General features: G+C 38.0%; 1 protein-coding gene across 1 annotated transcript in view; it reads left to right on the forward strand.

Moving 5' to 3' along the window:
* The window catches only part of Mettl8 (methyltransferase 8, methylcytidine), an 88,073-nt gene extending 76,709 nt beyond the window's left edge, over window positions 1–11,364 (forward strand). Inside the window, exons 6-10 of the mRNA XM_048345255.1 lie at window positions 118–181; window positions 2,120–2,259; window positions 9,189–9,295; window positions 9,423–9,488; window positions 11,080–11,364. Coding sequence (XP_048201212.1) covers window positions 118–181; window positions 2,120–2,259; window positions 9,189–9,295; window positions 9,423–9,488; window positions 11,080–11,222 — 520 coding nt within the window. The 3' untranslated portion in view covers window positions 11,223–11,364. The remainder of the gene's footprint in view (window positions 1–117; window positions 182–2,119; window positions 2,260–9,188; window positions 9,296–9,422; window positions 9,489–11,079) is intronic.
* The last annotated feature ends 1,101 nt before the right edge of the window (window positions 11,365–12,465 follow it).

A 12,465-nucleotide genomic window follows, 5' to 3' on the forward strand; every position in this document is an offset into this window, starting at 1 on the left:
AAAACAAGACGGATATCATCTAGACTTCTATTAAACAGACAAGTCGAACTTACACTTCCTTTCTCTAATTTGACCAAATCTTGGCTATAAATTGAAATCTTTTTCCCATTTTCATAGGAATCTTCCAGAATCCTTTCTCTACTGTTGTGATTTTGCATCTGGAGCTGTTGAGCTTGTAAAGGTATGCCTTACTTTTTCTTTTAAGAGAGTCTTATCTGTTTGCTTTCAAAGTGGTTCTTTTGAAATGTCTCTGGATGAGTTGTTATCTGTGATCATTTTTGAATTTTTACTATTTATGATGCCTATGATATTAATTACTCTAAGACAGAAAAATTGGTCTGGATTTAAGATATATCTCACGGGACAGACCTACATAAATAGGCCAACAGCACACAGGGTTGACCAGAAGATACTGAGCTACAAAATGAAGCCTGTGAGTCTGCCCATAAATAACCATACTCAAACAACTTAATTTCAGAGGAAATCAATTAAAAGTCAAAGCTTTCGGGGCTGGGAATATAGCCTAGTGGTAAAGTACTCACCTCGTATACATGAAGCCCTGGGTTCGATTCCTCAGCACCACATTAAAAAAAAAAGCCGGAAGTGGCGCTGTGGCTCAAGTGGTAGAGTGCTAGCCTTATGCAAAAGGAAGCCAGGAACAGTGCTCAGGCCCTGAGTTCAAGCCCCAGGACTGGCAATAAACAAAAAGTCAAAGCTTTCATATGGTTAAAATAGACCTTAATCCTCCAAGCCTTGTTTGTATTTGTATCTTTAAAGCCTTATACATAGTAGGAATTGACTTAATTAAAATTTGTGAAATGAAAAATATCTGTGACATGAATCTGAAATGTCCTAGACTATCATGAAAACAATGGGAAACCTGGGTTTGGCATACAAATCCCAGAATGCTAGTGAGGACTTTTGTTGTTCTTTTTGTTTGTTTGTTATTATTATTTTTTGCCCATCATGGGGCTTGAACTCAGGGCCTGGGCACTGTCCCTGAGCTTCTTTTGCTCAAGGCTAGCACTCTACCACTTAAGCCACAGCGCTACTTCTGGCCTTTTCTGTTTATGTGGTACTGGGGAATTGAACCTAGGGCTTCATGCATGCTAGGCAAGCACTCTACCACTAAGCCACATTCCCAGCCCAACTTACTTTGCATAAAGACAGAAATTTAACAAATGTAAAGGGACAGAAAATTCTATCAACAAAAATGTGTGGTGAACACATTAAGGCTTTTAAAAATTAAGTAAAAACTTGGGCCAGTATGTAGCATGTGCAGTGTCCTGGATTTGATCCCCAGCACCAAAAAGAAAAGACAACATACAGTTAAAAAAATAAGTAAAAACTTAATTTCTGACATTAGTATTCATTCCTGACTTTTCTAAAACAATAGAAAGCCTAATGGAGAGAAAATTCACTTATAGTCACATTTCTAGTATAAATAGATGTTCATGTGTTGATATATTTCCTTCTACTGTTGATTCTGTAGACAGATTATATGTGCATATGAATGTATATATATATATATATGTGTGTGTGTGTTACTTCATTGTAACTTTAAAATTACTTTTAAATTAAACTTTTAAAAATATATTGGAACAGTTCATATACTCTTCCATCTTGATATACATAATTAGGTGTTTTTTGTTTATTTGTTTGTTTTTTAAGCAAAGGTTTTGTTTTATTATAGCCATGTTAAAGTAGGGAGAAATAGAGAGAAATATTTCCAGCTCTCTATTTAGGAAATGGGAGTTAAAGACTCCAATTGAATGGTTTAACATGCTTCAAAAATTGTACAGCTGCCATTATCATCTAATTTTGAATATGTAGTGTGGTAAACAAAAAGAAGTGGGAGTGCTGGAACATTACTCAGTTCCTCTGAACACAGTAGGCCTTCAGAAACACTTACAAGGCCAAATGCTGGGTTTCATATTTTGGGGCAGCTTGAAATAAGCTACCAGAATACTGAATTGGAAACAAAGTACATTTAGATTTATGGAATAAAGACTCTTGGTAGAAAAGGTACAAGTCCTGACCTTTTCATTAAAGAAAACCTCTGGGAAGTCTGCTAACTTAAAAAAAAAACCAAACTATTATTATTCCTTCATTGTGCCAGGCACACTCATCGTACAGGGCCGCCCAGTGTTCTGCCTTTGTGCATGATGTGTGTGATGATGGCTTGCCCTACCCTTTCCCAGACGGGATCCTGGATGTCGTCCTCCTTGTCTTTGTGCTCTCTTCTATTCATCCTGACAGGTAAATGACGACGAAAGGGCAAGGCAGATGTGTAAAGTTCCTTTGTCAGGAGTGGTTTTTAGAACTATCAAAGCAAAAATGACAATTCTTGAATTTATTATTTCGTGAACTACATTATGTATATTATGCAGCCTTTTAAATGCAGTTTCCCCCCCACCCTTTCTTCACACTTTAAGAAAGAAACTGGTCAAACTATTTCATTAGTGAGCTTTCTGTCACTGTCAGAATGAAGTGAGCATATTCTGGCAAGACACATACCTATTAAAAGTGACAGTGCTTCAAGGAAATTACAAATTCAGCACAGCCTAATAGACTCCCAGGAGGGAAATTGTACTTGGTGATCAGAAACAAACATCTTTGATTTAGCATCTACCTGAATGTTCATGAAGAGGTGGGATGTAGGTCTGTTTGACTTCACACAGGTTTGATGATGGGCTTTAAAATTTTTGTCTTAAAGAAGCCTGCTAAGGAATTCAAATTTACATTGATTTGCCAGATTATCCTTGGACCTTTATGATCTAAGGTGGGCTGATTACTGTCACACACAGAGATATGAACACACAAACACACACTTGAGAATGCTAGGCAAGTACTCTACCACTGGGCTATATCCTCAGACCTTGAATACTTATTTTTTTTTATATTTGTACACTATTGTAAAACTAAAACTGCAGCTTTTCTATAGCAAGTCAACAAGGTATTACAAGCAATGGAAATGATGACCTTCTTTAAAATCTTGCTGCCTTCTATGTGTTTCAGCATGTGTGTGGTAAGTCAGGACTTGTTCTTTTACACTTCCTAAAACTTAGTTTTCACAATCTCTAGGAAGAGTGAACAAACCTGAACCCACCACTTTGATGAATGTATCCCTTTCCCACAGAAATGGAGTTACCATGTGCTTCTTTCTTTGCAATTCCAAAGTCACTAGGACACTGTCTTTTTACTTTGAAAAAATGAAAACTTTGTTCACTTAAGGAGAACAAGTTAGATTTCCAAAGAAATCCAAAAGAGAGTTATATTTGCACCTATATCAAGCTCTATGGAGCTACTTTTCCCTCTCATTTCTATCACTTATTTCTTTTCTGCCAATCTGTTAATCTGTTGGCCGAGTTCAAGTACTAGCAGAAAGATGTCATCTGCATATTTTGTTACCTTATATGAATAGTTAAAGAGATTATGTAGGAGGATAAAGAACAAGATTTCCTATTTGGCACTCATAACAGGAAATGTATAAATTCTAAACAAGACTGCAAAAAGACTACTGAAATTAGATAATGTATTTTCTCATGGTTTGAATTTAATGTTAAAGAAAAGGGGAAGCAGATGTCATGAGAATATTGCTTTTCTAGTACAGTGTTTCATTCTGTTTATTATAAAGTAAACTCAGATGTATCATGTCAGTACTGCTTTCTTTCCTGCATGGAAATGATCTAAGTATGTAACGTAAGTGAGCTAGGTATGGTGGTATATCCTTGAAGTCCCAGCAACTCAGGAGAATGAGGCAGGAGGATCACTTGAATGGAGTAATTAGAGGCTGACCTGAGAAACATAATGAGATCCGGCTTAAAAAATGTTATGAATTAAGTAATTATATTAAGATGAGTGACTGGAATAAGGGCAGCAGCGAGTAACTGAAAAGTCAAAGCAATATCTTTAGGATCCTTTAGAATTGTAAGGAGTAGATTTGCCTCCAGGCAAGTTCCAGAAGAGAAGCCTCTTGGCAGTTTGGAAAATTTTGTCACAAATAAATGTCAAGCAGTTCAGCCAAGAACCTTAGTCTGGGGGTTCTAGCTTATTGGAAATAATGGGTTGTTGTTTTGGGTTTATTTTATTTTGGCAAAACAAGATTTTTTAAACATTTTACTTTTATAGGAGGCTACCAAAGCAAACTACCTATCCTTTTTGTAACTTGACAGAAAAGGAAGTATAAGATACTTTCTATAGGTCCAGTCATTGAGTGGACAGTGAACAAATACTAACGTTTATTTTTAATATTTCTTTTCCCTTTCCTCTCCTTCCATTAAGAGATAGTTAAGGACAGCAGGGTCAGTTGAGAGTGGAGTACTTCACTGCACTTCTAGGAACTGGCTCCAGAACTGCAGTCTGAACCAGATGGAATTGAATAAAAAAACCAAGCTCCCTTCATCCTGCCCTTCTCCCCAATCCCAGACAGTAAAGGAGAAAAAGACCTTTAGAAGGAAGGAGTTACACTTTGGAATAATTACTTTTTCCCCACATTTTAGAGATGTTGCATTATACATAAAACATTCATCCTGAAAGTATTGTAAGGCTTAGATAAGATTTCCCCTCCTTCACTCAGTCTTTCTTTCTGTCTGTCTTCTTTCTGTCTCTCGCTTCTTCTCCTTCCTTCAGCTTCCTTCCCTCCTTCCTGTTTGTGTGGTTGTTCTACCACTGATTTTATCCCCAACTTACATTCCAGGCTTTTTTTTTTTACATTTTTATTTTTTTCTTCTTTATTGTCAAGGTGAAATACAGAGGGGTTACAGTTTCATATGTAAAGCAAGTATATTACTTACCCAACTTGTTACCTCTTCCCTCATTTTCCCCGATTTCCCCCCTCCCTAGTTTCTTTCCCCCCACCACCATGAGTTGTACGTTTGGTTTACACCAATTGGTTTGGTAAGTATCGCTATTGCAATGGTTTGTCTTTTTATCCTTTGTCTCTCATTTTTGGTATTCCCTTTCCCTTCCCTAGATCTAACACACGTCTATACAGTATCCGCAATACTAAGATCAATTACAGTAATAGCAGGAGTAAAATCACAGGAAGGGAATATGAGAAAACAAAAGATACGGTTTCACATGGTATGGTGAAATTAACTACAGCAATGATATACCTTATTTACATAACTTGGAGTTCATTTCACTTAGCATTATCTTATGTGTTCATACAGGCATAGCTATTGAGCTGTTGTGCTCTTCTGCTCTGTCTATCCTAGAGATGTACTAATTATTCCCTATGAGGGAAACACATAAGATGCTAAGTGAAATGAACTCCATGTTATGGAAACTACTGTTATATCACTGTTGTAATTACTTTCAACATGCGATGTGAAACCGTAGCTTCTATTATTGATGATCCTCTTGTATCCCCTTCCTGTGGTTGTACCTGCATTATCTCTGTATCTTATCTGAGTACATTGGAAACTGTGAATACTGGTATTAGAACTAGGAAACTGAAAGGGAATACCAAAATTGAGAGACACAGGGTAAAAAGACAAATGACTACAAAAGCAATACTTGCAAAACTGTTTGGTGTAAATCAACTGAACAACTCATTGGGGGGAAAGGGAAAGGGGGAGGGGAGGGGGGAATGAGGGAGGAGGTAACAAACAGTACAAGAAATGTATCCAATGCCTAACATATGAAACTGTAACCTCTCTGTACATCAGTTTGACAATAAAAATTTAAAAAAGTAAAAAAACGGACAAAGGCCTCAACTAAATCCTCCAAAACAAACCTTCAAAGAACCAACAGCCCCCTCAACAAATGGGCTAAAGACCTAAAAAGAGAATTCTTTGAAGAGGAAATGAGGATGGTCAAGAGACACATGAAGAAGTGCTCTACATAACTGGCCCTAAAAGAAATGCAAATCAAAACAGCACTGAGATTCCACCTCACCCCAGTACGAATGGCCATTATCAAGAAAACTAATAATAACAAATTCTGGAGGGGATGTTGCCAAAAGGGAACCCTACTACATTGTTGGTGGGAATGCAAACTTGTTCAACCACTCTGGAAAGCAGTGTGGAGGTTCCTCAGAAGGCTAAATACAGAGCTCCCCTACACCACAGTAGTCCCACTTTTGGGCATTTACCCAAAAGATTACAAGCAAAACCACACAAAAGCCACTAACACAACTATGTTTATAGCAGCACAATTTGTCTTTGCTAAAATATGACCAACCCAGATGCCCCTCAGTAAATGAGTGGATTGAGAAAATGTGGTACACATACAAATTGAATTCTATGCCTCTATCAAAGAATGATACTGCATCATTCATAAGGAAATGGAAGGACTTGAAAAAAATCATACTAAGTGAAGTGAGCCAGACCCTAAGGAACACAGGCTTTTATTTTTTTTTTTAAGGAGCGTCCTGGAGCTTGAACTCAAGGTCTAGGAGCTGTCCCTGAGCCCTCTCCTCTCCTTTCCCCTCCCCTCCCCTCCCCTCCCCTCCCTTCCCTTCTCCTTTCCTTTCCTCTGTTCTTCTTTTCTTTTCTTTTTTACAAGATTAGCACTCTATCATTTGACCCACAGGTTCACTTCTGGCTTTTGGGAACCTAATTGGAGATAAAAGTATCACTGTGGGGATGGTTGGGGGGGGGACAGGGGAGGGTGAAGGGAGGAGGTAACAACTTGGATAAGAAATGTACTTGCCTTACATATGAAACTGTAACCCCTCTGTACTTCACTTTAACAATAAAGAAGAGGGGCGGAGGGGTGGGGGGGAGTCAGGAGACTTTGAAAAACTAAAAAAAAAAAAAAAGGATCACAGACTTTCCTGCCCAGGCTGGCTTTGGACTGAGGTCCTTAGGTCTCAGACTCCTGAGTAGCTAGGATTATAGGCATGAGCCACCAATCGATATATACCCATCGATACGTTCCAAAGTTTCACCTAATCATACTATCTCTTAAAAAATTGTTGTAAAGGTGATATACAGAGAAGTTACAGTTACATAAGTCAAGTAATGAGTACATTTCTTTTTGAGCAGTGTCACTTCCTCCCTCATTTTTTCAGTTTTCCCCTCCTAGTCCCCCAACCGCCAAGTTGTATAGTTCATTTCCAACATAGTGTCTAGTGAGTATCACTGCTGAATTACTTCACCCTTTGTCCCTTTGTGCTTCCCCTCACCTCCCTAAATCAGATACACTTACATGCAAGACAAAAGTACAGAAATCAAAAACAATGACAAAAGGGAATATACCAAAGAAAAAAGAAAGAACCTCAATCAGTACAATAAAGAACCTCTTGTTTTCATTTCTTGTAGTTCATTTTAGTAAGCATCATTTTATACAATCATATGCACATAGCTATTATTGAGCCCTTGTGATCCTTTCTTAAGAATATCCTTTCTCTCATATTCTCTCTTGTTTTAAAGTAGCTTTCATTTTTCACTGCTTTGTTCATAAAATGGTATAATCTTTCACCCCACAATTCCACTGAACAGTGTTTTAATTGGAAGGAATTTGCAGATTATCTGATCTAAAGTCCTCATGCTCAAAATAAGAAAACTTCAGTAGCTTTAAGTCACTTAGATAAAGCACATATGGCAAGGACTTATCACACAGCTAAACTGTAGGATAATTGCATTGGCAGTCAATTTGTCATTCCTAGTGGGCTTCATGGGTTCTTCTCAATAGACCATGCTGCTAACTCCTGTCACTCAGTATTGATATGAATCTTTGCTATCCCAGCTTACAATCACAAGGGCCATGACCAGAGACACTAAATTAACAGCAGTTGTAAGTGGTTATATTTGACTACATGTCACATAAACAGAAGTAATGAAGGGAAGAAAGCAGTGAGTTGGGAATCAGGGTATAAATAAGATTTAAATAGACAAAGAGTAAGAAGGAGAATAAGGAGGACAGGAAACCATGTTAGCAAAGGCATAAGCTTCAGAACCAAGCATGTCAGTGTGTTAAACTGGAAGAGATGTTTAGGTTTGGAAGTAGTAGAAAAGAAGTTATGATTTGTTGGGATCAGTAATAGATCTTAAGAGCTGTCCTAAGAAATATTTTTTTTCTTAATGTATTAAAATCATGGAAATTTTTGTGCAAGGAGGTGGTTTGGCAAAGCCATGATTTTATATAGAATAACTTATTGGTGATATTCCGGAAGGATAATAAGGCATATTAGGAAGTGATTCTGTTTTCAGGCTTCAGGAGATAGGAGTTTGTATTAATGAAAGTGCTAAAGGGGAGCAAAGAGAAAATAGTGGAATAAGTGAAAATAATTCATGAGGTAAGTGAGTGACTATACCTTTGAACTAAATAAAACTAAATAACTTGGAGGAAAGATTCCTGTTTAAATATATACAATTTGGAGTAGCCCTGGGGGGAAGGGGATATATATATAGTGTGTGTGTGTGTGTGTGTGTGTGTGTGTGTGTGTGTGTGTGTGTGTGTGGTTTTACAGGGAAGATGAAATACCTTCACCTTTTGGCTTCCCAGCCACCTTACTTTGCTGTAAATATCAGGAATATCTATGGTTTCAGAGTACAACTTGGCATCATACATCATTGGCAATTTTTTTTTTAACACTTGGCCTTTTCAATCTGATCATTTAGCAAATCACTCTTCTTTTTTTTAAACTTTTTTTTTTTTTTTGGCCAGTCCTGGGCCTTGGACTCAGGGCCTGAGCACTGTCCCTGGCTTCTTCCCGCTCAAGGCTAGCACTCTGCCACTTGAGCCACAGTGCCGCTTCTGGCCGTTTTCTGTATATGTGGTGCTGGGGAATCGAACCTAGGGCCTCGTGTATCCGAGGCAGGCACTCTTGCCACTAGGCTATATCCCCAGCCCTTTTTTAAACTTTTCGACAAAATATTTTTGGTTTTGTTGTCCTTACATTTGTAGTTTATATTTCTGCCCTGTTGAGCTTTTCCTATATTGTTTTTCACCTTTTTAAAAAAAATTTTTTGCCAGTCCTGGCGCTTGGACTCAAGCAGGGCCTGAGCACTGTCCCTGGCTTCTTTTTGCTCAAGGCTAGCACTCTGCCACTTGAGCCACAGCGCCTCTTCTGGCCTTTTCTATATATGTGGTGCTGAGGAATTGAACCCAGGGCTTCATGTATACAAGGCAAGCGCTCTTGCCACTAGGCCATATTCCCAGCTTCCTATATTGTTTTTAAGAAAGTTAAATCTGGCATATGAAAGATCTCCACAGAATATTTTACTTTGCTTTCAAAGGATGCAAGGAGTTGTCAGCCGACTCTCTAAGTTACTGAAGCCTGGGGGAATGCTGTTATTTCGGGACTATGGAAGATATGATAAGACTCAACTTCGTTTTAAAAAGGGTAATACTTCATTGTGTTGAGGTTATTTTCATCTGTCTTGAAGAATGCTTTGTTTATATTTCATGTCAAATTGTTTTGGTTTTTATTTTTTTTTAAGAAATACCAAAGTCTTACTATTATATTTTAGGGCACTGTTTATCTGAAAATTTTTATGTTCGAGGAGATGGTACCAGAGCGTATTTCTTTACAAAAGGTATGCCAAAATATATGTGTAAATAATTAGCCATGAAAATTCCTTTTGGTTATTATTTGCAGAAATATTCAAAGCTATAAAAAGGAGGCTTCAGTCATTGATGTAACATCAGATGTCTTCTTACTTTGGTGCTTATAACTGTTCTACATAAAAGCTTGAAAATGGCCTTTTTTTCCTTTTCATCTTTTTCCATTAAAGCTGCTGTCGGAAGTGACTTGTTTCACCCTTGCACTGAAGTGGAGGTGGTGAATATAACTGGAAAGAGTGTAAGCCTGGATATGAAAACAACCGAATATGTCACAGTTAAAGGAGAGATTTTTCTTTTAAGTAATAAAAGGCATTTGTCTAAGGACTAGAGATATGGCTCAAGTAGAAGATTACTTGTCTTGTAAGCACAAGGTCCTGAGTTGTTGTTTTTTTTTTTTACCATTACTTATCTCTGGTCAATTTCTTATTAAAAAAAAAATATATATATATATATATATATATATATATATATATATTGGCCAGTCCTGGGGCTTGGACTTAGGGCCTGAGCACTGTCCCTGGCTTCTTTTTGCTCAAGGCTAGCACTCTGCCACTTGAGCCACAGCGCCACTTCTGGCCATTTTCTGTATATGTGGTGCTGGGGAATTGAACCCAGGGCCTCATGAACACGAGGCAGGCACTCTAGCCACTAGGCCATATCCCCAGCCCCTTAAAAAATATTTTTGACATCACCAAATGAAACTTGTATTCAAGGATTTCACCAAACTTAATGCAAGTACTCTTAAAATATGCCATTTTTGAATCACTGTAAACCAATGAATGCTCAAAAAGAATTTACCTCTCAACCTATCAAAAGCTGCAACTAATAGTTTCACATACTAGCTGTTGCCTACTGTATTAGCCTGTTTATATGACTACATATTATGTGTGTGTGCACACACATGCACATGTATGCACACACGTGTGCAGGTGGGCACCATCCTTACATATTTTTGCTGAAAGCCAGTGCCCTACCCATGAGCTATAGCTCCACTTCTGGCTTATTTTTTTTTTTTTTGTCGTGGGGCTTGAACTCTGGGCCTGGGTACTGTCCATGGGCTCTTCAGCTCAAAGCTAGCACAAAGCTAGCACTCTACCAATTGAGCCACAGTGCCACTTTTGCTTTTCCTCTGAGTGGTTTATTGGAGACAAGAGTCTCACAGACTTTTCTGCCCCGACTGGCTTTGAGTTACAATCCTCAGAACTCAGTCTTCTGAGTAGCTAGGACTACAGGTGTGAGTCTCTGGCCACGACCACTTCTGGCTTTCTGCTAGTTAATTGGAGATAAAAGTTTCATGGACTTTTCTGCCTGGGGTGGCTTCAAACCGTGATCCTCACATCTCAGCCTCCTCAGTAGCTAGGATTACAGTCTACTTAGTATATTTTTATGAAGTAAAAAGAAATCTTGCTTTTATAGGGTTCCTTAACTTCTTTGTTTATATAAGACAGCACTTCTTGGTGTAAATGAAATTTAGATGTCAATCATTCAATTTGTGTTCAGTTGCACATTACCTCCCTTCTATCTAGTCATGACTTGTCTTTGATTTCTATTTTTGTTTCAAAGGAGAAGTCCACCATATGTTCCACAAGGCTGGGTTAGATGAAAAACAAAACCTGGTTGATCGTCGCTTACAAGTCAATAGAAAAAAACAAGTGAAAATGCACCGAGTATGGGTCCAAGGAAAATTCCAGAAACCATTGAAGTGAACTCAAAATAGCTCCAAACTGTAATTTTCACTCCTTTCTTATGAGTGAACTATGTATCATGTTAAACTACAAAACCAAAGGGCAATACTACTCCAAGACTCATGCAAATCTTTTGTTTCTAATAGTGAGAGAAGAGAATTTATGTTTCCTGCTGTGTAAGCTTGTTCATTTTAAGCCGATGTACGTGACTATTACATTTAATCATTTTGTTTTCCCCTTGAATTTATAAACAATCAATTAAATTACTGCTATAAGTCAGATAACTCTGAGAAACCATAACCTGGCATTTTTGTAGCAGTAGGAAAAAGTTTCATATTCATTTCCTAAACAATCTAACTTTTTTCTATTATCACTTATAGCAAAGAGGTGGCAGACTTTGTCGGGAAATCTACAGGCCCGAGATCAAGGTATATTGTTTTGTTTTGTTGTCTGTTTCTTCTATTTAAAAAATCAGATATTAATATTTAAAATGCAATGATAGTTTGTCTTTCCTAAAACTGGAGTAGTTCATGATATTACTTTCAAGCTATTCTTTTTTTTTTTTTGGCCAGTCCTGGGCCTTGGACTCAGGGCCTGAGCACTGTCCCTGGCTTCCTCCCGCTCAAGGCTAGCACTCTGCCACTTGAGCCACAGCGCCGCTTCTGGCCGTTTTCTGTATATGTGGTGCTGGGGAATCGAACCTAGGGCCTCATGTATCCGAGGCAGGCACTCTTGCCACTAGGCTATATCCCCAGCCCCTCAAGCTATTCTTAAATGTACAAATTGTAAGTTCTCTTGAGACAACTGTCACACTCAAGAAAATTCTTGTAAGTTTACAGATTTACTATCTTACTCCAGAAAGGAAATACACTGGCTTGCAAATTGTACTTTGTAATACTGGAGTCCCTACGGTGGGCCTTTAATTACACAATATTTACTGAATACTTAACATTTCATTGAATTTTATGGAATAATATAGTCAGTAAACACCCAGCCCTCAGTTTCAGTTAGCCTAAGTAGGGTCTGGCTGGCAGCATATTCATATGCTAAGATCTAAATCATGATCTAAGATAAAATGTCAACAAATTCCCAAATGGAAAGCTAGATGATCAGCTTTGGCTGTGAGTCACAGAAATCCTGAAGAAATTGATAGTAACCACTGACACCTCCCATAGTAGTGGTAACAGCAGTCACAGTTCCAAAAGGAGAGATCGGCTCTGAAAAGAATGGGGACAAATCAGACTTCTAGAAGGAAATGGGCTTC

This window comes from Perognathus longimembris, chromosome 4 (genome assembly GCF_023159225.1).
Source record: "Perognathus longimembris pacificus isolate PPM17 chromosome 4, ASM2315922v1, whole genome shotgun sequence".
Taxonomy (NCBI): Eukaryota; Metazoa; Chordata; class Mammalia; order Rodentia; family Heteromyidae; genus Perognathus; species Perognathus longimembris.